The sequence below is a fragment of the Andrographis paniculata genome, unplaced genomic scaffold (genome assembly GCF_009805555.1).
Source record: "Andrographis paniculata isolate CXL003 unplaced genomic scaffold, ASM980555v1 Contig36END, whole genome shotgun sequence".
In the NCBI taxonomy this organism is placed as follows: Eukaryota; Viridiplantae; Streptophyta; class Magnoliopsida; order Lamiales; family Acanthaceae; genus Andrographis; species Andrographis paniculata.
In genome coordinates this window covers 1,410,536-1,435,675 of record NW_026137569.1, presented here as the reverse complement: position 1 = coordinate 1,435,675, position 25,140 = coordinate 1,410,536, and the positions used below count along the sequence as shown (strand labels likewise).

At 37.8% G+C, this 25,140-nt stretch overlaps 6 protein-coding genes and 1 pseudogene across 13 annotated transcripts; 3 read left to right on the top strand and 4 right to left on the bottom strand.

Moving 5' to 3' along the window:
- Positions 1–656: 656 nt before the first annotated feature.
- LOC127249450 (gibberellin 2-beta-dioxygenase 8-like) lies at positions 657–4,279 on the top strand. Of its 3 annotated transcripts, none has more exons than XM_051272218.1 (4): positions 657–901; positions 1,145–1,626; positions 2,864–3,206; positions 3,519–4,279. In XM_051272218.1, the coding sequence occupies exons 2-4, from the start codon at positions 1,151–1,153 to the stop codon at positions 3,753–3,755; spliced, it is 1,056 nt and encodes a 351-aa protein (XP_051128175.1). In that variant the 5' UTR covers positions 657–901; positions 1,145–1,150; the 3' UTR covers positions 3,756–4,279. The 3 variants fall into 3 exon arrangements, with proteins under 3 accessions (XP_051128175.1, XP_051128173.1, XP_051128174.1); XM_051272216.1 differs by having other exon boundaries at positions 657–941; XM_051272217.1 differs by lacking the exon at positions 657–901 and having other exon boundaries at positions 997–1,626.
- On the bottom strand, positions 3,065–7,425 carry LOC127249451 (uncharacterized). Of its 4 annotated transcripts, XR_007838327.1 has the most exons (8): positions 7,266–7,425; positions 6,983–7,141; positions 6,653–6,844; positions 6,208–6,307; positions 5,663–5,826; positions 4,808–5,015; positions 4,613–4,719; positions 3,065–3,176 (listed from the first exon to the last, which is right to left on the bottom strand). XR_007838327.1 is itself a non-coding variant. In XM_051272222.1 (7 exons), exons 2-6 carry the CDS (start codon positions 7,007–7,009, stop codon positions 4,635–4,637), a joined length of 612 nt encoding a protein of 203 aa, XP_051128179.1. In that variant the 5' UTR covers positions 7,010–7,141; positions 7,266–7,425; the 3' UTR covers positions 3,065–3,176; positions 4,613–4,634. The 4 variants fall into 4 exon arrangements, 3 of the variants coding, with proteins under 3 accessions (XP_051128179.1, XP_051128177.1, XP_051128178.1); XM_051272222.1 differs by lacking the exon at positions 5,663–5,826; XM_051272220.1 differs by lacking the exon at positions 3,065–3,176 and having other exon boundaries at positions 4,354–4,719.
- Positions 7,426–9,051: 1,626 nt separating this feature from the next.
- On the top strand, positions 9,052–9,603 carry LOC127249690 (uncharacterized). The gene has a single exon (XM_051272622.1). It carries the CDS (start codon positions 9,052–9,054, stop codon positions 9,601–9,603), a length of 552 nt encoding a protein of 183 aa, XP_051128579.1.
- A 217-nt stretch (positions 9,604–9,820) lies between these two features.
- Positions 9,821–12,678, bottom strand: LOC127249447 (probable UDP-3-O-acylglucosamine N-acyltransferase 2, mitochondrial). Of its 3 annotated transcripts, none has more exons than XM_051272212.1 (11): positions 12,202–12,678; positions 11,685–11,897; positions 11,428–11,504; positions 11,231–11,280; positions 10,997–11,061; positions 10,853–10,904; positions 10,708–10,778; positions 10,511–10,577; positions 10,348–10,419; positions 10,195–10,270; positions 9,821–10,112 (listed from the first exon to the last, which is right to left on the bottom strand). In XM_051272212.1, exons 1-11 carry the CDS (start codon positions 12,309–12,311, stop codon positions 10,105–10,107), a joined length of 861 nt encoding a protein of 286 aa, XP_051128169.1. In that variant the 5' UTR covers positions 12,312–12,678; the 3' UTR covers positions 9,821–10,104. The 3 variants fall into 3 exon arrangements, with proteins under 3 accessions (XP_051128169.1, XP_051128168.1, XP_051128167.1); XM_051272211.1 differs by having other exon boundaries at positions 9,827–10,129; positions 10,204–10,270; XM_051272210.1 differs by having other exon boundaries at positions 9,829–10,129.
- Positions 12,679–14,707: 2,029 nt separating this feature from the next.
- Positions 14,708–17,461, bottom strand: LOC127249588 (cysteine-rich receptor-like protein kinase 44). Its single transcript, XM_051272487.1, has 7 exons — positions 16,622–17,461; positions 16,383–16,541; positions 16,168–16,289; positions 15,870–16,080; positions 15,525–15,762; positions 15,298–15,451; positions 14,708–15,216 (listed from the first exon to the last, which is right to left on the bottom strand). The coding sequence occupies exons 1-7, from the start codon at positions 17,397–17,399 to the stop codon at positions 14,893–14,895; spliced, it is 1,986 nt and encodes a 661-aa protein (XP_051128444.1). The 5' UTR covers positions 17,400–17,461; the 3' UTR covers positions 14,708–14,892.
- A 345-nt stretch (positions 17,462–17,806) lies between these two features.
- On the bottom strand, positions 17,807–21,003 carry LOC127249589 (cysteine-rich receptor-like protein kinase 44). Its single transcript, XM_051272488.1, has 7 exons — positions 20,015–21,003; positions 19,815–19,943; positions 19,639–19,739; positions 19,356–19,566; positions 19,030–19,267; positions 18,809–18,956; positions 17,807–18,430 (listed from the first exon to the last, which is right to left on the bottom strand). The coding sequence occupies exons 1-7, from the start codon at positions 20,817–20,819 to the stop codon at positions 18,089–18,091; spliced, it is 1,974 nt and encodes a 657-aa protein (XP_051128445.1). The 5' UTR covers positions 20,820–21,003; the 3' UTR covers positions 17,807–18,088.
- A 770-nt stretch (positions 21,004–21,773) lies between these two features.
- LOC127249591 (cysteine-rich receptor-like protein kinase 44) lies at positions 21,774–24,903 on the top strand (annotated as a pseudogene).
- Positions 24,904–25,140: the final 237 nt, after the last annotated feature.

Below are 25,140 nucleotides of genomic sequence, written 5' to 3'. Positions count from 1 at the left end.
ATTATCTGGTCCGAACAAGTGGCACGTGTATCCGTGACTTATCAACATTCATACGTTTATCCACATTATTAATAACCATCGTACAACTCACCTGCATTTCAATCGAGTCGAATAATCGATTTTGAAAATAATAAATTTAATTTAAAATTAAACTCTATCAATTAAATAATATATCGATTTTCCCAACAAATATAATAAATCCACAATAAATGAATTATGATGAATACTGTTTTTAAAGAGAAAATTTAAGGCCAGTTTTCAAAAGAATATTACAGATCAATTCACTGTAAGACATCATGAATAAAGTTATACATTGTTTATTTTAAAAACTTTTTATATTTATGTAAATCATTCAAATACTAAAAAAATCCCTCCAAGAACAAGCAATCACTTTAAGCATCCGACAAGGCCATGGTTCGAAAAGCTCAGCATAGTGAGAGCAATCTAATTAGAAAGAGGGTTTTTTTCTGATTAGTGATTGCCTGAAGAGCCGCGTGTTCGCTGTTTTAAACATAGAATCTAAATCTCACAATTCATTGGGTGGGTGGGTTGGGTGGGGGTGGGATGTAATTGATAGATATGGACTTGTCTTTGCCCCTATAAATATCTTCCTTCTCCAGTCCTGCTGTTGACACCAATTATACACATCCCGGGCCCTTCTTATCGATTGTTCTCCCTCTCTTCATTCAATCCCAATTCTTGTAGTTATTATATTTCATGTTCGTCGCCTCTTCTTGCAATGCTACCAGAAAACCAGGTTTAGGGTGTGTGTCACAATTGGACAACATATACAAAGTGTCATCTTGTCGAAAATTCACAGAACAAATTACCCTTATCTTAGATTTTCAGAATTTGCAACAGAAACTGCAGAATACAAGCTGACAGAAACACAGCCCCAAAGGTACACTAAATTCTTGATCTGATCGAAGAATCATCCCCAAGTAAGTATGCCAAGATTCTTTCAAAAGATTTTAACACAAATTCTTGAATTTAATTTTCCACATATACATTATTGATGCATCGAACACAGAAACTAATTAAGGCATATTTTAGTTCTTGCAATATAAGGTGCTATATATATTTCTTGGGAGAAATAGGATTTATGTTTCCCTTATGATCCAAGATTTCATCTTTCTTAAATTAGGTCACGATGATTTCTGGAGATCATGAATCGATGGATCCAGATCCACCATTCGAGACAGCCTACGAGGAGCTATTCGCAACATACGACGACGCAACCTCCGGCAGCCCCGCCGCCGCCGTGGTGGAGGAGCAGGAGCTGCCGGTGATTGACCTGAGCCCGTTGATGAGTCGGGAAGGAGATCTCCGATCATCGGCGGCGTGTAAGAAGCAGATAACAGAAGCATCTAAGAAATGGGGTCTGTTCCAGGTGATTAACCATGGGATTCCCGACGAGATTCTGGGGGAGATGAGGGAGGAGCAGATAAAGCTGATGAGGAAGCCGTTTACTGTGAAGAACAACGATTGGGGACCGCCGTCGCCGGAGAGGATTTACCGGTGGGGGACGCCGGGGGCCAAAAGGCTCGACCAGGTGTCGTGGATGGAAGCCTTTCATCTACAATTGGGGGATCATAATCACATTTTCCGCAACAACTACACTCTCTGGTAATTAAGGTCTTTTTTAATAAGATTAAATTGTTGTTTCAACTGAAAATTAATTTTGAATTGAAATACTTAAATAGTAACAAAAATATATAAATAAACCTAATTCTTAATCATAAAAATACCAACACACACGTATGGATATGTTCCTTGTTTAATTGATTGGTTGCATTATTTCATGTTTTTGGTTGATTTTATCTAATTAATTGTTTGGGGAAAACTTTTGATTTAGTGTCATATGATCATCATATCCCTATAAGTGATCAACGTTTTAGTATTGTGTGATTGTAAAAGTAAATTGGAGTTCTTAGTCTTTTTATTTAATTGTTAGTAAATATTGGAATAGAAATACAATGGAGTGTTGATAATTAAAAATATGTATTATCTATTTCTTAAATTATTAATTTTTTATTAGGTAAAATATATATTATGGAGTATTTTGTATCAATATATGTACATATTGTATATTTTATATAATAAAAGCGTATAAAAATTTTCATGGAAGAATATACTCAATATTTAATGTGAGTATAATTTTATGGTAATAATTTGAATAAAAATTTATTTTTGTATATTAAATAAATAAATAAAATGTTTAATTCTGATTTTTATTTTTAAAGAAAAATTAATCAACATTTTTTTTTTTAAAAAAAAAAAACCCCGACCTAAAGAATAAACCCTTTCATTTTCTTGATTTGTAAAAAATAAACAAGTGGAAAAAATTGAATCTTGAATCGAAAGAAAATCCAGTGGCGAGGTGGGACTTGCAAAATGTACTAGATTCCCTTATCCCATTAATTACCCGATGGATCGATGTCGATGTCGATGTGATGGATAAGTACTTTTTCATAGTACTGTAATAACCCTTACAAATCACGACATCCGATCCACTATTATTTACTCCATTAATCAACGATTAATCCATCACTACTAATCTTAGGGTGTGTTTGCTGCGGATTTGAATTTTGAGTTGGGATTTGAATATTAAAAATTTTGAATTTGAATAGTTGTATAATGTGATATAAATAGATTTTGATACGATTGTTTTGAATGTTAAATTAATTTTTAATATAATATAAAAAAATAAAAAATAGGTGTTTGATTTGATGTATTTAGAAAAAAAAAAATTGAATGAATAGTAAAAAAAAATTCCAATCCCCTGAACAAACACACCCTTAATTCCCCCGACACAATCATTACTATACAAGCATCTTAAAAATCCCAATTGAATTTGCTACAGGTCAACAGTGGAGAAATTCGCCGGCGGCGCACACGCCCTAGCGCTGAAGCTGGCCGCCGTACTGGCGGAGGAGCTGGGGCATCCCGCCGCCGGCGGGAGATATTTCGAGGAGCAGTGTGGCCGGAGCAGCTGCTACCTCCGACTCAACCGGTACCCGCCGTGCCCCAAGTACGGCGCCTGCGGCGTCTGTGGCATAGTTCCTCACACTGACAGCGACTTCCTGACGGTGCTCCACCAGGACGACATCGGCGGGCTGCAGCTGGTCAACGGCGGCGACCGGAAATGGGCCGCCGTGAAGCCGGTCCGGGGGGCCCTGATAATCAACGTCGGGGATTTGTTTCAGGTGCAATTAACATTGCCATAATAATAATTATTATTAACACTGATGGGATCATCGTACTTGATCCTTGGAAAATGGAATTGAGCAGTCGTACGTCTGACCATAATAACAATAAAAATAAAAATCATAATTAAAGTAGAGAAGTAGTACAATCTTTAGAGAGAGAGAGAGAGAGAGAGACCCATCTCCCACGTGATAACCAGCAGCATCGTACAATCGAACACATGGCGAATTAATCAACACTATAAAGGTCAGCTCAGTTCAGTTCGATCAACCAATTATTACAGTACTGATATATATATATATATATGTCAGGCATGGAGCAATGACGTGTACAGGAGTGTGGAGCATAGGGTAGTGACAGATGTGGAGAAGGAGAGGTTTTCGACAGCCTATTTCTTGTGTCCATCTTCGGACACAGTTATACCCAGCACTGTCTACCACAGTTTTACATTTGGGGATTTCAGAAAACAGGTTGAAAACGATGTCGCTACCTATGGCACCAAGATTGGACTTCCCATGTTCCTACCTAATTCCTCATCCATCACATGATTGTTTATATATATATATACAATACAGTATTAGTAATTTTGTAGGATGTTTGAACAGCCCTGGTGTTGAATTTTAATTTGTAATAAGAATTTACCACTTGTTTGACATTGTATATCCTAATAAAGTTACATTTCACACATTGCATCAAACATTCAATTTTTTGCATACAAGATTAATTCTAGTTTATTATGTGAATGCTCGACATTATCACATCGAACCTTGCAAATTATGCCTAACAAAGTAAATCACACTAGGATCGGATGATGTTGTACGATTGAAAGTCAACGCTTGGCGAGATCGAATGTATCGTTTAACATCGCGGATGCCTATGTTAGTACAGAAGCCAAAGATCCACCAATATATTATTGGTACACTCCTTGCCAAAGAGCCCTTAATCAATGGATTTTTCCGAATAGATTGATTGATTTATTATTATTATTATTATTATTATTATTATTTTTTATGTAAACTTTGATATTTAAGTTGTGGTTGTAGATCCACAAAACAAGAAGTTAGAAAGGGGCGTGTGTGTCAATATAGCATCCATATAGTTGACTCTAAAATCCCACTTAGATAGAAATTTCTGGAGGCAAAGATGAATGCATAATTAAATAAATTAAAATAAATCCAAAAGGGGGCCAGCAGTTTAGGGTGGGCTACACAAAGAATTTGGAGCAGCAGAAAGTAAAAAGTAATGGGCCAACAAAAAAGTGCCCCATTGCACCACTACCAACAGCCTACAGCCTGCCTGCAGGGGATATACTAAACTACTGCATTTTTATTTTTATTTTTTATTTTTTTCAAAAAAAGGTCTACACATCGTGATCGATCATGGTTTCTTAGATGTCAGGATTTACCTCTTTCCTAATCCTGTGTTGGTCAATTGAGAGCAGCATTGTCGTCTCCACTGGGCTTGCCCATCGATAAAGTGAAATAGATAAGCACTACAGTTCCCATGCATGACCTGCACAAGAATGATTTAAGATAAGATCTATTCCCATGGTGATCGATTGATATATATATAAGAAAGAGATTGTTATAGCAATTCTTACAGCGTTGCAAAGAAAAAGAGTATCTTTCTGGGATCAATGATCCATGTGTGAGTCGATCGCCGGAAACTGAACCTTCTGCCTCCAGATAATAATTTGCTCTCGGCAGAGGCTGCAGCTGTGCCATTATTACCAATGGTGATTTGATGATGGACTTGCGGGTGATCGGCCATTGTTGCCTTCTCCAGCATGCTGCTTTCATGTAAAGTAGCTGCAGTAATTCTCAAACCAATTAGCAAAAATACTTCAATATCACTAAGTGATTAAATACAAATATGCAATTAATCAAGTATGTATGATCACTAAATACAATCAAGAATGTATGATCTGTTACTATTGGCCTTTGCATCTGTGGTCCTAAAAAATCCTCGCGCACTTCACGGGGATGATACGCATCCGCGTGATATATATATATATATATATGATTATTTTAGACAGGTCCTAAAATCCTAAACAAGACTGCTAATGGCCAGCTGGGCTAGCTGGATCAGGTCTATGTATGTAGTTCTAAACAATGTGGTTTGAAAATCTTCATCTAATCAAAGTCAGATCAAATTAGTATATGTTAGTCTTGTATTCAGTGCAGTGTTAATCCCTAGAAACATTATTTTAGTAAGGAGGGTGAGGTTTATTCTATGAATTATTCTAGAGCAGGCAATTAAATAAATTCATGCTTATAAAGTGAATCAAGTAGGTAATGTAGAGACATGACAGTACAGCAATAAGACAACCATAATACAGATGGGTTCGCCACTAGAACTGCCTAGCTAGTTAATTCGAACAAAGACACGTACGTGTCGCATGATGGAGCACGACTGTGATTAGGAAAAGAATAATATTAGCAAAAAAAATCATTACTTTGGTGTTCTTGGTCATGAATAAAATTAACATTGTTGTGTAGAATTTGTATTCCTTAGCATGTGCATCTAACGCTTTGGGTGACTTAGGCCTTGAATATAAATGCTGTCTGATTGTGACCCCAGCGTTGGCTGTTTCTGATATTTTTTGGGGGGTCAAAACAACTGTGCTGACATCATACAAACATGGAGAGAAAAATACAAAAATCCCTATTAATTGCAGGTAGATTCTAGACTTTACATAATTACATTCTGTCGTAGAATACAAAAAGAAAACACCATTTATAACTCAAAAGCTATATATCTTGTGGTTAGGCCAAAATCATGCATATATAAAAAATATCTATATTAAAAAAATGTAAGAAATTTAGGCAAGAAGGATATGATTTTTGGTGTTTATAATAGGGAAAGTTTGCATAATACAAGCAATAATTTATTATATACAAGGTATATTATTATTCTAAATATGGTTAAGATTATTGCAGTGTAATTTCAGGAACAGAATAAGAAATAATGAGTCAAGAAAGGAAGGAGATTAAAATGTACCTCTGGGCGAAGAAGAAAGCGTATTAGAGTCTCTGTCGTTTACAGAGATTTTCTTTTCTCCGGTTCTGGCAGGTCCTTTTCGCGAAAGGCTTCTCTGCAACTTGTGAATCCACCAAAGTACGTGTAAGAACAAAACCAAAAGGAATATTTTCTTGTCTTTCATTGATAAAATTCAGAAAGTAATGCAGAAAAGGAGAGTGACTTTAGGCAGGAAGAAAAGAGAGGTCTGTTGCAGCTCGAAACCACAAAACTTTTGAACTGAACTGAGACTGGATTGCTAAAATTGGGCTGGAAATACACTTTATGGTTATTAATCACCTTTCGTTACATCATCAGGATTCGTTTTTGAAAATTGCTGGAATTAAAAAGGCTTGAAGGCCGCTTTTATCATAAAGCAATGATGATTTCTGGATTTAAATAATCAGAACAAACAAAAAGTACTTACTGCAATCCTTGAATTTGCATTGATATCTTTCTCCACGATATGTGAAAATCGTTCCATATTCACCACGAAGACATCCGATCTAGCGGTGGAATGCTGTAAGCCGTTTACGTGATCGGAAACAGATGTTCTCTGGTTAACCACATCTCCTCCTTGGCAATTTGACATCGGATTATCGGAACCGTTCATATCCTCCTGAAAACGGATAAACGAATTCGCACAAAATAAGTCTAGATAATCTCGAGGAACAGTGAAGAACTATTGTGGATGTAAATCATAAGATCAAATATAAATAATATAATGGAACAGTGCCACAAACAAAACCTCGCTTACCAGCTTTGAACGAAAGTGTTGCGTCATTATCACTCACCACTGATACCCTTGTATAAATTACGATAAGATTGAAATACACAACAGAACCGGAAAACGATTGACAAGTCGCAGTTGCGTATCTAATCAGGAAATTCAATCTCCACTTTCCCCCACCTGATCCTGGAATGGCACATCAAAACCAAACACTCCTCTTTTAGTCAACATTGTTTCCCCTAAACAATCATAACCGCAATTGTCCTCACCGCAAGCTAAAAGCTCAATCGAAATTTAAAAAAATCCAAACCTCGAGGTCAACAGTAGAGCTCATATAGAAACCATTCCACTCCTCCAGCAAAAACCAAAGCTCGTAGTAACCGGCGACGATTGACAATGGAAGATTTTAAAAACGAAATTTGGGGGAGAATTTCAAGGATGATTAGGGAGAGAGAAGAATGAAATCATGTGCTGTGTTTCAGAGGAAGTGTGTTCCGAAGATACACTGTTATATATATTTATATATATTGGTTGAATAGCGGTTAGTTGTCATTATTACCAAACCTATATGATTAATCACAATGCTTATCTAAACCTTAACCATGGTTACAACGGTTAGGTTACTCTGCGGTGGGGCGCACGGTAACACCGTGTTCCCGCATTCCATCATTATGTATGGTAGTATCATTATCAGAAACTAAACTAAGAAAATATTATTTAATTTTATTTCCATTTAATTTTTGATGATGATTGGAATGAATTTTTAATAATACATATCCCGTACACGTCAGAAGTGATTAGTTTTAAGATCCCGGGACCTCCCACTCCAGATCAACGAACACCGTCAATTTCGAATAACTAACGGTGTAGATTCATCTGGCGCCGAGACCCGACATACCGCCGGCTGTTGGTATGTATTTATTCCGGAAAGGCATGTAACGTATTGAGTATTATTATGTGGCCCTTCGAATTTTGGAGGTGAAATATTAATATTAATTAATTGTGAGGTCCATTTTAATAATAATAATTCAGTGGTTAGACACCATTATACTAATTTGTCCAATTCCTTCAAATGATGATGATTATTATTATATCCAAGCAAATTTGATAGTGATTAAATTCGAAACAATTATTTAATAAAAGTTTATTTAATAATGCACGCATGATAATACTATACAAAGATATATATATCACTTATAGATACATCCGTTCATTTTGTGTATATTATTTATTTTTATTATGTCGATGATTTAGTGGAATGTATTATATATTAATTATGAACAATTTAAAAGAATAAAATGACAATATTGATTGATAAATTAATAGAAGTATATCTTTCGGTTGGTAGTATATTATTATTTTCATTTATAATTTTTAATTCAAAAAGGCGGCATGGGCACAAGATTTATAAGAGATTTGAGTAAATTAAACTGAGAATGGCTATCAGGATTTACTGTGGACCACTTGTCTCCAATTTTTAATAATAATTAATGAAGTCGCATTAATTAATGAATTAATTTCGATTTATTTGGGAGAATCTGAATTTATGACACGGTCATCATTACACTTACGTTAATTGATCAATCGGAAAAAAGGGAATCTGAATTTCAATTGCTCAATTTTAATATATATATATATATATATATTTTGTCATTTTTATTAGTTATAATTTTTTATTATAATAAAAATATATTTATATATATATAAATACTAAAAATTCAAGAATAGGAAAATAACTTTAAAAGCACCAATCAATCACGCCCTTAGAACTTTTAAAATTCTTATCTAAATAAACATTGACACGTGAAATAAAATATATCTAATCATATATTTTGAGGTAAAGCTCTTTTTTTCCATGTCGAGAGTGAGTCTTCTTTCACCTTTGTGACCTCAAAAGTTGTTCTTTAATCTCTCAACCATTCTTCTTCACAAAGCAAACCAAATTCTGTCTATATCAACACATTCACAAATTCAATAAATTCAACAAACTTCAATTCATAGCCATTCCCATATTCATCATCTTCGTCGCCATCATCTTCTTCTTCTTCTTCCATTTCTTACACCTAATTGATATCCACAGTTCACTCCCTCCATTAATGGCTGCCAAGAAACTTGCCAGGGATCACTTCAGCTTCTACTGCTGGATCCTTTGCGTAGTCGCCGTCCTGAGTCTTTCGGGCTTCGTTTCGTGGATATGCCTCACTCCGCGCAATCCAACTTTCGGGCTTTTCTTACATCCTGGGAATGCATCATCGCCTAAAAGCTCGATGATCATCGACCTCGAAGTCACCAATCCAAACAAGCGTATGGGGGTTTATTACAATGAGATCATGCTCGAAATACTAGGAGGTGGTAATTTTAGCATCCGGAGGAATTCCAATCCAGGTTTCTACCAGGGATTCGGAAATGTTACTACATTGCCGATTCATGTCCATGACAGCGGAGAGCTTTGGCAGGGGACTATGGATTTGGTAATCAAAGTGGAAACTGATGTCTGGTTTAGGATTATGAAATGGAAGACAAAAACACACCATATCGAATACAAAGAACGATTCAACAGTTCGAAGATCAGTGGTGTCAACGAGGCTTTTTCCGGAGTAAAGAATGTAGATCTGCAAAATGCGACGCGAAATGGAGCCGGAAATTGAGCTACATTGTCGAGTTTTGACTATGTATTAAGTTCGAAGAGTTTTGTGAACGATCGAATATAACAAACAAGTTCGTAAATTCAATTTGTTCGATACTAAAATGTAATGGTAGAATTAAGTTCGAATGCAAAATTAAGCTTATGGGATTATTTCTTCTACGATTGAATTTGAGAATAGTAAAATTTCAAATTCAATTTTAGACATATTAATATTTCATAAGGATACTAAAAAACATTCGAAGTAAATAAATATGAAGGGAACTGATCATAAAGGCACAAATAAATCTGTAAAGGGTACTTTTCCACCTCAAATTGATAACTCAAATGCACTTTAGACGTAGAATCTTCAATCGTGTACACAAAAAGTTAACATTGATGCAGTCAGCATTTTGGCAAACACATTACTTATCTAGAAAAGTAGAAAATGGAGCTCGGATCTTACAGTTCCGAGTGGACCGTCATTTTAGGTGGTTCCGGCGTTGCATCCGTGCTGGATTGGAGCTTATCGAACTGAGATGAATGTGTACCTGATGAAAATGGAATCAAGATCTAGTGTCATTACAGTCATTACTAGCTGTTGAAGGAGACTTACTGATCTTACTCGGCTGAGATCCCTTCGAAATTTGCCGGAGGCTGACTACTTGCTTTCGCCATTCCTGAATAGGAACCTGCATTGCCAGTACGAGCATTTTGTGTTGAGCGAAGAAATCAGTAAAGGAGACGTAGAGAAGGGAAGTGTTCTTACAGCAGGGAAGCCTCCATAATCGCCTGCTTCGCTGATGTTCTTGGTGACACAGCTGTTTCCGGCTAATCTAACCTGCATTGTCAGTTCCTTAAAAGATGTTAGTCATTGGGGCGTTGGTGTTTTATTTCGATCATGATCCAGAAAGAACCGTTTGTAGCTACACCTTCGAAGCTATAGAGACATGATCGCGAATAGAAACTCTTCCTCCTAATGTCACATAGTTCCCTATCCTGTAGGCGCGCAAGATATAGATAAGTTACGGCAGTTCAAGCTTTTGAAAGCCAAACAAATCAGAACACAGAGTCCAAATGGATAGTTTTTACATAATTGTGTCCAAGAATGTGAAAGAAAATTACATACGTCGCCGAGCCTGCAATTCCAACTTGTCCACATATCATACAATTGTTTCCTATCTCCACATTGTGACCTATCTGCAAAGTGAAGCGCGCATAAATTGATTTAGCCGGAAAGCAATCTCGAAGCAGTCAAAGTAATTGAGGCTCACCTGCACCAAATTATCGATCTTTGTGTGCTCCCCGATTACAGTATCTCGCCAGCTGCAGGATTATGTAAATTGCATGATTGTCATAAGAAGACAGAGCAAAGAGTATATTAATCGTGGAACTACAGAAGTTATTGTGGATTTCACCTGCCCCGATCGATGCATGTGTTAGCACCTATTTCGACATGGTTGCCTATCCTTGCTCTTAAGCTCTGGAAACAAAGTAAAAATTAAAAATCCGAGCGATTTGACAAACCACGGATGTATGAAATCTTATAAATTTCACTCTACACCTTCACATTCCACTTCCCAAAATAATAAAAATTGAACACCGAATACTAGTCCAAGCGAAAAATCATTGCAGATATATATTTAACTAACTTGAGGCTTCTTCACCATGAGTCCATTCTCATCAACAAAAAACCCAAAACCTGAAAGGGAAGGCGCCGACTCAGCAATTCAGTGAAACATACTTTATGGATGGGTAAGTTTTTGAAACACATGGTGTAATTGAAGGGAACTAAAAATTTCGGTACATAACAAAGAGATATAAATCTTGAGATCATGAAGGACAATACCGTCTTGACCAATGCAGACTCCATGATGAATAATACATGAATCGCCGATTGTGCAGTTACTAAGTACAACCTTGTAACTAGAGAAATGAGAATAAATATCAAATTCAGCCAAACTCTAATATCAGTTAGATGGACAGATGGAAATGCTTAAGTGGTGAATAGTTATTAGCACAAAGTAAGGGCAAAAAATTTGAACATTGTAAAATAATCGACTATTGGGACAACCAAGTTAAAGAAAGGTTCATGAATGACTGTACCCTGTTCTTGTTGAGTGGCCAATTGTTACAGAAGGGCCAACGACGCTTCCCGAACCAATGCAGGCATTCGCACCGATGATAGCTTCTGAATGGACAACAGCGCCGAACTCTATTTGAGCAGTTGGATCAATTAATGCTGATTGATGAAACATGCCACCTCCATTCCACCATTTCTGGAATTCTTGGTCTTTTGTTGTTGCATTTTCATCTAATCTTCAAATTTTGAAAACAATGTTGTAAGTTCATTGAATCCCAACCTTAAAAAACGAACAGATCACATAGGAAAACCAAACAAAGTCATACCCAAAAATTACATCAAAGAAAAGCAAACACAATAAACATCTCAAAACATAAATTCGTTGATCAGACATCCTTTTCATTGACATCAATAGCACAATGTAACTGCTAACAAGCAATTAAAATTAGCCTATAATAAAATGTTAATTGTAAGCGGAATTTCATCGAACAGGTTGAGAGCACGAAATTGAGGTAGCCATTTACACCATGTCTAACTCACAGTTTTTGACCGGTGGAAAGGCTCGACATAGGTCTTGAGAAGAAGATAACAGGCCGATTCTTCACGCCCAGAGAAGTAGCTAATTTGGCAATGCGCAGCGCCATGGTCATCGGGACGATTTACACAACAGGCAACAGATTGTCTTCGTTCCCGCAACGCAATTAACAGAACCAACCCCCGAAAGGAAGCCGTTCCAATGTAGCAATTTCAAAAAAACAAGTGGCAAGCGGGGAAAGAACGAATGCACGGAAACAAAATGGATTCTTTGTCTTCTTCAAACACTGCACGTCTGCGCCGTCAATCGGGAAAATTACAGTTTATAGCAACTCCTCGCAATCGTTTGCTCAGACGGTATTATAACTATCTATATGCAAAACAAGAAATTTGAATTTGCTGTATCAAAAAGTTGTCGTCTTGGTGTTGGGAGGAGAAATCGGAATTAACCCAGTAAATATTGGTGAGTGATGATGAACTGATACGTCGACACATTAAAAAAAAATATATATATATATATATACACAGACTTAAAACGGACTACTTCGGGCCTAGTGAAAAAGAAAATTGTTAATCTGAATAGACAGATCGGCCCAAGCCCACTAATCTAGATCGATTCAGCCTGCACACAATTGTCACTCCAGTGCCAGATCTAACTACATATTAATTAACTGAGATAGTTTAAATAAAATATTTTGTTTTATGTAAGATATAAAAATTGTGTAATTAAAATCTAAAAATAATAAATTGTATCCTATATTAATTTTTTTTTTTTTTGAAAGAAGAACATATCCTTAATATTTTATAGAAAAAAGAATGTTTTTATTATTATGAATCATGAAATTAAAATTCCCCCCTCTGATTTTTTTTTTTTTTGGAATAAAATCTTCAGAGTTTTTATAACATTACATTAATTTCTTATAACATATTAAATTAAATTAAATTATTATTTACACACAGTCTGGAATGTTCCCAAAACCACCCAACACGTAGCGTTGACTCTCAAGTCATGACTCCAGGTCAACTCCCGCTAAAGTCTTTTGCGTCCCTCCAATTCTCACTTGCATAAACAAATAAATAAATAAAAGAATAAGTTGTTTCATTTTGAAAATAATAATAATAATAATAATATTCCTTCCATTATATATTAATGTGTATACTTTTGCATTTCCATCCAAAATTGATATTATCCCTCCGTCCCACGTACAATGTCTACGTTGTCGTTTCTATTTGTCTCCCTCCGTCCCGAAACTAAATATCCATTTATTTTTTGCACGTAGTTTTAGAAATATTAGTATTATATTGAGATATAGTAGGAATAAAGTAGAAATGACTAAAATAACTTTATTAGTATGTGTGATATAAAGGTAATGACATTTGTGTAATATATTGTAAGTTGTAAGAATATTTGTAAAAAAAAAAGAAATAGATATTTGTTATGATACAGACTAAAATGAAAAAATGGATAGAAAAATGGATACTTTTGTTATGTAATAGAGTGAGTACTATAATATATATATATTTTTATATATATATATAAGAAGTAAACGATTACGTGAGGGGTACATAATTTTGACATGTACAATGAATTTTTATTACTTAAACTATAATAATAGTCTTAATTTGAAGAAAACATAATTTTATATGTTATCTCCTTTTTAATAAATTAATTAATTTACATAAATTCAAAATTCACATTTTTTTTTATATATATAAAATTGAGCTATATTAATTATTTGTAAACATATATTATATAAATTTAAATAATATTAAGTACTATCTATTACATTATCATTTTAAAAATACTTTAAAATAAATTATCAATTTATTGAAATTATATACTACATGACAATATTAACTCAAAACATATCTTATTTAAAAACCAAAAATATCTTCAAAAACGTAGATAATAAATTAATAATTGAAATGTCAAACAAACACATGGAATACTTGAAGTTGCCATATTATTATTATTATTATTATTATTATTATTATTATCCATTTTTAACAGGTGTTGAGAAAGGAATGACCTCAAACTATTAAAGAATAGTCAAACATATGATTCCCCTATAGGTTTAATTAATTAAACATCAAGAGTTCGAATCAATCATTCTGATTTTATTCTACATTTTAAAATTTAGTATTGCTAACTAACATAGCTACCCCTAATTCATAAAATATTGGCAACAATCAACACCACAATGATTTTTCTAGACATCCCTGACAAAAAATTTAAATAAATAGGCTCTGTAAAATAATAAAAAAAATATTATATGCTATGTTAATATGTTCTTTTTAATACTATTTAATATTAAAATTATTTTTATATTTGTATAATTTTATATTTTATAGTAAATTTTGATATAATAAATTAATATTTAAAGATTTTGAGTCCACATCTAATTTGAAAATATTATGTGATATAATAAGTTACGGGTCTTTTAGACTTTTAAAGTTAATGCACCAATGGATAGTTAGCACTCCCATCTCCATCATTCTGACTCGTCAAAAATGAATAATGGCTATTGAAATTTAGAATACACATTTACATTAATTAATTAATTAATTAATTCCAAATGTATATGTCGAAATATTAACAAAGTCTTTATTTCTTTTTAATTTTAGATGTTTTTATTACAAGGCATCGAACATTAAAAGTATTATAGAGGACAAAATCCGCGAGCAAATTCTCGGACATCACCGCGGGTAGAAGTCGCTCATCGACATTTCATTCACCGACATAGTAACTTTGGATTCGGTAGTCGACTCGGTCACTTGCGAGTCTCCGGCGAAGTGACTCATCGACACGAAGGCAGGCTTCGAAGGCACCTGCAGCGTCATCGTCGCGCTACTCAGCATCACGGCGACGGCATTCATGGTGGGTCTATCTGCCGGGTTTTCTTGAAGGCACAACAGAGCAATGTGAAAGCATCTCACCATGTCCCGAACAGAGCCCGTCTCGCCCCTCAACGCAGGATCGATTATGTTTACAGTCGTCTCGTCGCACCAATTTTCCCACACCTAAAGGTATTTTCGATCATCAGTCGCTTAACATCGCGTTGTTTAGATAAGTTGATCGATATTAAAACGCGCGACACTTACAGAGCTCACAATGTCCTCCACGGTGGTCTCCCCGCTGTTAGCCGTCATATTTTTTCGACCGCATAGGATTTCTAGGACAAGTATGCCAAAGCTGAAGACATCGGACTTGACAGAAAACTGTCCGTATATTGCATACTCCGGCGACATGTATCCACTGCAATGTTTTGTTAAAAGTATCACGATCTAGGCTCGCGCGTGTGTATATATATATGTATATGTATACTTACTATGTTCCGACAACTTTGCTTGTGTTCCCTTCGGTTTCGTCTTGTCCAAACAATCTCGCCATACCGAAGTCTGCAATTTTCGGATTCAACTCTCCATCTAGAAGCACGTTGCTAGGTTTGAGGTCGCGATGAATAACTCTCAGTCGAGAATCTTCGTGCAAGTAAAGAAGTCCCTTCGCAACACCTCCGATGATCTTGAATCGCGCCTCCCAGTCTAGAAGTGAACTTTTGTCGGGATCTACAAGCGTGATCATTAAAACACTATTAACTATACGAAGGAGAATTAAACCGCGACGACGAGTACAAATTGATTAGCGCAAGGGTCGAAAGGAAGAACAATTTTACCAAATATAAACTTATCCAAGCTCGAGTTTGGAACATATTCGTAGATCAAAAGCCTCTCTGTTCCGCGAAGAGAAAAGCCTAACAGCCTCACCAGATTCCGGTGCTGCAGCCTCGCCACCAACAAAACCTCGTTCTTGAACTCCTTGTCGCCCTGCCCGGATTCCCTCGACAATCTTTTCACAGCGATTTCTCGCCCATTCGAAAGAATTCCCTGAAAAGCGCGCCAAGAACATCGAATCAGCCAAAATTCTTGAACCAAAACAATTCACATCTACCTCAACTGTTTTATATCAACCACCTTGTAAACAGCCCCAAATCCACCCTCCCCCAACTTATTAGCCTCGGCGAAGCCATTCGTCGCGGCACTTATTTGTAGAAAATCATACTGCAGCGATTCGACCGTGCTGATCTCATCGGCGCCTAAGACAACAAATTAATCGAAGTCAATGTTAGGTGCAATCGACCGCGCAGAATCAGGATTTGGTATATACAAGATGAAATTAATAACCATACTTTCCGGAATCTTCGACAGACGCTTCTTCATTCTCCTCCGCAGGTAGAAGACAACACAAGCAGCAAGTACAAGCAATACTGCAATCGGAACAACCACGGCCACAATGATCTTCGTCGTGTTGTCGTTTTTCTTCCCTCTATTATAATCCTCATTACCTCCTGCAAAAAAAAATCAGATAACATCTTCAATGTTCATCCTGTTTTCACCGTTGAAATTGAAAACTATCTTCCTTACATACCTCCCGGCGGCGGCGGCAACGGCCGCGGCAGGACATTGAGCTCCTGAAGCCTGGTGTCGTTGTAGAAGCTGTAAAGCTCGTATCGAAGAATGCAGCTGGGGGACAACATTCGAGTTCCTTGCGTGGAAGGATACAATCTTCCGATCACACGAAGTAAGCACTCGCTGCATTCCGGCGAGGACAACGTCGGAAGACATTGAAGCAAAACAGAAAGTGTGTTGGAATCGGACAAATTCCTAGTCCCCGCCGCAGCCTTGAGGAAGGAGCTTCCATTGGCGGCGCGAACACGAAGATCGTCGAGCAGTGACGTCAGCGTCTGCTGGAATTGCTGGGGGTTAGTGACGTTGGCCGTATTTATGAGGCGATACATGACTTCCGACCGGTTCCGAGTTATGGGGCCGTCGGAAAAGTGGAGCAGGCAGAATTCGTACCACCGAATTGCTTGCTTCTGATTTGGGCATAGTTGGAGTAACTCGAAGGCGGCGGTACGGACACAGGTGGTGCACTCATCGACGCGGATGTCGGTTCTGCAGAGGGCTATGGCGTGGACTCGGTCTTGTCCCTGACCGGCGACGGCGCTGTAGAAGCCGTACTGAGAGCCGTTAGAGGAGACGGCGGCGAGGGCGGCGTTGAGATTGGCGCCGTATGTGCTGTTGGCGGTGTAATTGGCGGCGTTGGTGCAGACATGGGGGTTTAGGAAATCCTGCCCGAAACTGAAATCTGAGAAAGCTATGAGAATCAGTAGGGGTAGACAGAGTGGTTTCCAGGAGCACGCCATGGCTGGATTAGCACGAGGATGGAATTGGATCGAATATTTTTATTTATTTTTTAGATTGATTTGTGCGAAGGTGTGGTGTTGTTTTATAGAAACGGAAAAGAAAGGATTTTTACAGTGGTAAAGATTGTCTGTTTTTTGACGTGGAAAAGTCTTGAGTGGTGTCCATGTCTGAAAGTCGGTCTTTGCCGCCGTCAATTAATGCGTGGGATCATTTGGGTTCGAGTGCTCTCCATCTCTCATTAATGCCGTGGAAATTCAGGCAGTTTTTGTCATTTTGGACCCAAGTAGCTTTTATGTACGGATGATGTATATATATATATATATATATATATATATTTCCAATAAATATATTATCTTAAATACAAAATAAAATTTAACTTTAATAATAATGATAATAATAATCAGTCTCAAAAAATCGAGATAATGTTGATATATCTGTTTGGTGGAGAACCATTGACTTGTAAGAGCCAAGTTCAGAACACAATTGTTACCAACATTTGTTGTAATTATTACGCCAGATTTGTTGCCATATTTATTCTTCTAATATATTCAAATTATTTTTTGAACATCCATACCAATATCATTACTAATTATATACTTATATAAATATATATTTTTTAATTTTTGTAGTGAATAGTTGATAGTTGTAAATTTATAGCAATATAGCGATTTATGTCATCCTCTAGACATCATCGCGGCTGAAATTCGCTGATCGAAATTTCATTACGGGTCGAAGCTTGAAATGCATCTGATGTAAATTTGGATCCCTTGCTGGAACCAGTCCCCGGCTTGCTTCGACCAAACCGGCTCAACATCACGAATGGCGGCTGAGATGGCGCCGGCAATGTCGCAGTCGGGCTACTCAGCATCACGATGACAGCATTCATCGTCGGCCTATCACCAGAACCTTTTTGCAAGCACAGCAAGGCAATGTGAATGCATCTCAACATGTCGCGGATCGAACCACTTCCACCCCTCAACACTGAGTCGATTACATTCTCGACTGTCTTGTTGCACCAATTTTTCCACACCTAAAGCATGCTCGTTTGTCAGTTTTATATCTAAGTATAAAATATAGCGATATTTATATAATAAAAATAAAAATTAGAAATATTATTTTGAAATGATAGAAATAATAAAACATGGGTTGCGGATACAATGTTGTTCTAATCAAATCAGCACCATTCTGATTTGATGGGGTCGGCATACATAAAGGTAAGTATATATTATATGCTATCATGACATATTTACGATACAATCAATATATATTATGTTATAATTCAACATATATTGTTGCTGTGTTATTCAAAAATATATGTTGTATACTTTTATGTGATATGCTAATTTGTGCCCTAAAACATAACTATTGTTTTGGTACGGAAATAGTATTAAGTTGTGGTAACACTTACAAAGCTTAAGAGGCCCTCTGCATTCTCCCCATAAGAGGTAAAATTTCTCCGGCCGCTTAGGATCTCCAAGACGAGCACGCCGAAGCTGAAGACATCGGACTTGATAGAAAACTGTCCATATATTGCATATTCGGGTGACATGTATCCACTGCAAATATAAAAATGTCGATGATTGGTTAGAAGTCCCTCTTCAATCTGCTAATAGACTTCTTCTAACTTACTATGTCCCGACAATTTTGCTAGTGTTTCCCTGAGTTTCGTCTTGCCCGAACAATCTTGCCATGCCAAAGTCTCCGATTTTAGGATTCATCTCTTTATCCAGAAGTACGTTGCTAGCTTTGAGGTCGCGATGAATGATCCTCAGTCGAGAATCCTCGTGCAAGTAAAGAAGTCCCTTCGCAATACCTCCAATGATCTTCAACCGTCTCTCCCAATCAAGAAGTGATCTTTTGATCGGATCTACATTTCCAGTCGATAAAAATTCATTACAAGAACAAGCAAAACCGAATGCCACAAACATTCAAAGAAACCAGAGGCAAAGCAGTACCAAATATAAACTGATCCAGGCTCGAATTCGGAACATATTCATATATTAGAAGCTTCTCTGATCCTTCCATGGCGAAACCTAATAGCCTGACCAGATTTCTGTGCTGCAGCCTGGCCATCAGCTGCACCTCGTTCTTGAATTCCTTCTCGCCCTGCCCCGAACCCCTCGACAGCCTTTTCACAGCGATTTCTTCGCCATTCCAAAGCATCCCCTGGTCACAAAAGAAACCAAGTTCAAGAATCATGGCTGCGTTCATATATGTTGCAACTATAGTTTCCATTACCTTGTAGACAGCCCCAAATCCGCCTTGCCCCAACTTGTTCGCATCCGAAAAATCATCCGTCGCAGAACTAATTTGCCGAAAATTATATTGCAGCGATTCAGCTGTTGAATCCACAAAGCAAACATTACTCCAAAACCATAGGATTAGGACATTTCTACACGATCAAATAACCTTACTTTCGTAATTTTCGGGCAATCGCTGCTTTCTTCTTCTCCTTCTCAAGAAGATAACAATACAAGCAGCAAATAATATGCACGTAACGAATGCAACGACTACGCCGATAACAATCTTCGTCCTGTCGCCACCTGATGTAAAAAATTCTCAACTTTTATTCATCGTTTTCACCAAATCTACACAGTATGATCGATGTTCTTACGCGGCGGCGAATTCGGTAATTGCAGCTGCAGAGGCGTTACATTGAGCTCCCGAAGCCTAATCTCGTCGTAGAAGGGATATATTTCATATCGAAGATTGCAGCTCGGCATCAGCCTTCTTCCTCCTTGCGCATCCCTCAGTCCCTGGTTCGCCTGAATCAGACAATCATTGCATTCCATGGCGGACAGCGACGGAATACACTGAAGCAAGGCATAAATTGTATCAGAATCCGGAGATTCCTTAAACCCTACCCCCACCTTCAGCAAAGAGCTCCCCATCGCCGCCTGCTGGCGGAGTGAGTCCACCAGCGCCGTCCGCTCCTGCCGGAACTGTACGGGGTTACTCGCGTCGGTGTTATTGTCTAGGTTATAGCCGTCCATGACGTTTGTCGCGATCGGACCGTTGATAGGCTGGTCGGAAAAGTACAACGAGCAAAATTCATACCACTGAATGGCTTGCTTCCGATTAGGGCAGAGTCGCACCAAATCGGCGGCGGCGGTCTCCACGCAGCTCCGGCACTGATCGGTGCGTGTGTCGGCCCTGCAGAGCGCGACGGCGTTCGCTGTGTCTTCCCGCCGTCCGGCCGTTGCGCTGTAAAAGCCGTACAGGGAGCCGTTGGAGGGGAGGGAAGAGAGTGAGGCGTTGAGATTGGCGCTGTACGTACTGTTGCTCGTGTAGTTCCCCGCGCTGTTCGTACAGTCGTAAGGGTTTTGCTGGTTGTCCTGACCTCTCCCGAAATCTGAATCCGCCATTAGAGCAACGAGCAGGACCATAAAGATATGGCTCAACCTTCTTGCTCCAGCCATTACTGTGTTTTAATTTCTCTGACGTTTTTTTTTTTTTTTTTTTTTTTGAGGAAATCAACAATCAAGAACTGATGGGTTATTGAGGAGGATAAATTTGTTTGTTTTCCAATGGCCATTTTCTTTCACAGTAAAAATTCATTATTTACCTATGAAATCAAGAAATGTGCGGTATTAAATTCTTCATTATCTTTCTGGAAGTTTTATTGAAGGATAAAAGTATGGTATCCAGTTTAAATACACAATTCCGTGTCTATTTTCTCTGCCATTTAGGCAAACTCGTCAACTTGGGTCGGTCATGGTGGCAACTCGTGGGGAGGAATCAAGTTTGGATGGATCTGTGTTTCGGGCACGTTTTTCTGAAAGTGAGTCAATTCTATATTGCTGGATCACATACAACTAATTATAAGATGATCTTGGTGTTCCTATTTCATTTCGTTTCAATTTCTCATACCTTGGAAAGGATTTTACCTCTTTATCCAACAACTGTACAGATTGGTTTGGAAATGGATTAGCCTAGCCTGTCTTGACTAATTCTATCACTTGTTTAAGTTTAGCAGTTAGGCCAAGAAGAACATAGTTGTAGAGCTTTTCTATACTGGTGCAGTGTAAGAAATTCTAGTGTTCGTAAGATAATCCTCATCACTCATTTTTCATCTCCAAATCTAAGCAAATTAAATGAATTGCCTCAGCGTGTTGAATAGTCCGTAACGAAAATGTCCGAGTCTATCATGTCTAAGTCTGCCCTCATTTTAATTTTAGATTTATTTTCAGTTTTTTATTATTCAGTTTTTATATCTAGTAGGCGAATCAAACTATGCATGGAAAGCAATGGTGAATAGTACATAATAAACTATAAAAAAATATAGTAACGTTGTCCGGCAACCGACGCCTACAGGTCACCTTCAGATGCGCAAAAATCAAACCTCAGAAAAACTATCTAAATGTCATAAATTCGTCCATTGTATTAAACCTCACTCCATTGCGTCAAGCTTTTTCAATACGTTCTAGCCAAGCTTCACTATGAGCCATGGAGCCATGCCGATCACCACGCCGGCGACATTCATCTTCTTCATTCTGCACACTTTTGTATCCGTCGCTGTCGCACAGACTCTTCAGGGCTACAACACGACATACCGGGCTAATCTAGCCGCCGTGCTCTCCACTCTACCGACAAATATCAACCGCTACGGCTTCTACACCACCTCCACCGGCCAGGTCCCCGATAGAGCCAACATCATTGCCCTCTGCAGAGGTGACATCGATCTTGCAGACTGTCGCAACTGTGTCCATCTTGCTGCCAATTCTCTTACAAATTCACCATGTTCCGACGACAAGGAACAGAGAGACTGGTACCGTACCGAAGATTGCTGGCTAAGATCCTCCAACCAGATGATATTCGGAGTCCCGGCGAACAACACTTTATACTGGGCTTTCAATCCATCCCAAGCCAGCAGTCCTATTCAGTTTAAGAAGGATCTAGAGAGTCTGCTAAATGATCTTCGATCCGAAGCTTCCAATGGCGGTTCCTCGAAAAAATTTGCATTTGGGAATGTAACTGGTCCTGATTCACAAACAATTTTCGCTCTTGTTCAGTGTTCGCCGGATATAGATCAAGAATCTTGTGAAAAGTGCCTAATCGGCGCAGCTTTAGATATATCGTGGTGTTGTGATAAGAAAAATGGAGCAAGTGTCTTCAAGCCAAGCTGCTATCTTCGATTCGCGACTAATTACAACTTTTTCGGTGAAACTAGACTAGGAAATGTTGCGCCGCCTCCACCAGCAGCCGAGCCAGCGCCTGAGCCACCTAGGCAGTCGCAAACAGGTAACAAGAAGAACAGTCGAGTAGTTCTAACTATCGCCGTAGCTGTGCCTGTCTGCTCTAGCGTGGTAGCTATTCTTGTTGTTGGAATCCTGTAGAGAAGGTCGAGAAAATCGAAACCAACTGGAGATATTGATGGTAAGAATTCGATCACTTATATCGTCATGCTGAACTATTAGTTATAAGAAACAAGTTTAACCAACTAAAACTATGTGTCACTTGTAATGAAGATATTGGAGCTGAGTCTCTGCAATATGGTTTCAGCACCATTACAGGAGCAACTAATAATTTCTCGGACGACCAAAAGCTCGGTCAGGGTGGATTCGGTGTGGTTTATATGGTAAGAAGTGCAAAAAAGTTGTTACAGATCGAACTATATATGTCTAAAAATGTTGTGTTTTGACAGGGGATACTTGGCAACGGGGAAAAGATCGCCGTCAAAAGATTGTCGAAAGATTCAAGACAGGGATCGATAGAGTTTAAGAATGAAGTTTTGTTTCTAGCCAAGCTTAAACACAAGAATCTGGTGAATCTGTTGGGGTTTTCTTTGGAAGGAAGTGAAAAGCTTCTTGTGTATGAATATGTCTCCAATGGAAGTCTGGACAATTTCATTTCTGGTGAATCCTTTTCCCATATATACATATACCGCCTCAATTTAAAACCACTTCGATAAACAACAAATAATTACTTAAAATTGTTTGGTGAACAAAAATCTCTTGTGAAAGCGAAGGTAAAATATCAGCAAAGTGACTGTGCGTGCTTACAATAATATTTATGTACTAATGTCGAACATTTCAAACTTGCAGATTCAGTACAGAAACATCAGCAGATGAAATGGGAGACGAGATTCAAGATCATTGAAGGAATTGCCAAAGGACTTCTGTACTTGCATGAAAATTCTCGACTCAAAATCATCCATCGCGATATAAAACCCGGCAACATACTTCTCGATGAAGACATGAATCCTAAAATTGCAGACTTTGGAATGGCAAAGTTATTCAGACAAGACGAAAGCGAAGCAAAGACTAAGAGGATTGTAGGAACCTAGTAAGTGTTCTCCAACTATCCCATGGCCTTTCATACACTATATTCTCTTGTCTTCACTTGTACAACTATAAACACTTGCATTTGCAGCGGATATATGGCACCGGAATATGCCAACGGAGGGCAATTCTCTGTGAAGTCCGACGTCTATAGCTTTGGAGTATTAGTCCTGGAGATTATTAATGCTCAGAAGAAAAATGGTAGCATTCGAAGCGGAGACAATGAAGTCGGCATTGTCAATTTTGTAAGTACTAAAGAAAAACGACAACTATACAAAGTGTTGGATCGAAGTGCAATGTTATCTAATCAGTTTGTGAACCAACTACAGGCATGGAGAAACTGGCACGGAGGAAATAATGTCGAGACTGTGGATCCTTTCTTGAAGTTGAGCGAAGGATCGATGATGGACATACTTAGGCACATTCAAATAGGTTTGTTGTGTTGCCAAAGAGATCCGTCAAAGAGGCCAACAATGGCTTCTGTTGTCCTGATGCTCAGCGCCGCGTCGGTTACACTGCCTGCACCTTCTGTGCTGGCATTTTATTTCGATTCCGGAAAGGACAGGACAGCAGCTCAGTTTGTTGAAAACACGTCTGAAAATGATGCATCCATTACTGATTTGCATCCTCGTTAGCTTCCAAAAGCTGAAAAGAAAAACAAATATTTGGCTTGGCTGCACCCAGACATCATCTTGATCGAACTATATCACCAAATTTGGTGTGTTCATAACTTGGCAACAGTAGAGATTTTACATTAAACTGCCGATGAAGTGATGTCCTATTCATCGTTACATTAGACAAACAGTTGAATAGTCTATCAGTCCTTATCTTTCTGGAAGTTTATTAAACAATACAAGTATGGTATCATCCACTTTGAATACACAATTTCGGGTCTTTTTCCTCTGCCAAATCTTTCAACCCGGTCATGGTCGCAACTCGTGGTGAGGGAATCTGAAGTATTTTAATTCTACATTGCTGGATTACACACAATTAATTATAAGATAAAGTTTGGTGTGGTGCTCCTATTTGTTCTCGACAGATATACAAGAGTAAACTGGTGATGTTTTTGAATAATTTAGAATAACTTGATAATACTAAAATCATCAACAAGCAGTGATGCAGAGGTGAAAATCACTGTATAGATTGGTTTATAAAATGGGTTTACTGTTTCTTGACTAGTTCTAACATATGTTTAGTTTAGCAGTTAGGCCAAGGAGAAAAAGAGTGTAGCTCTTCTTTACAGCTGCAATGTAATAAATTCTTGTGTTCATACCAGAATTCTCATTCCTCACTACTCTATTTCATCTCCAAACAAAAGCAAAATATAAGTATGAATTGCCAGAGCGTGTTGAATGGTCGTAAAGAGTACATCCCAGTCTGTCATGTCTAAGTCCACTCCCATTTTTTGGATTTGATGATTTTTAAAAAGAAAAAGATTATAAATAAACCGAGTAAAACT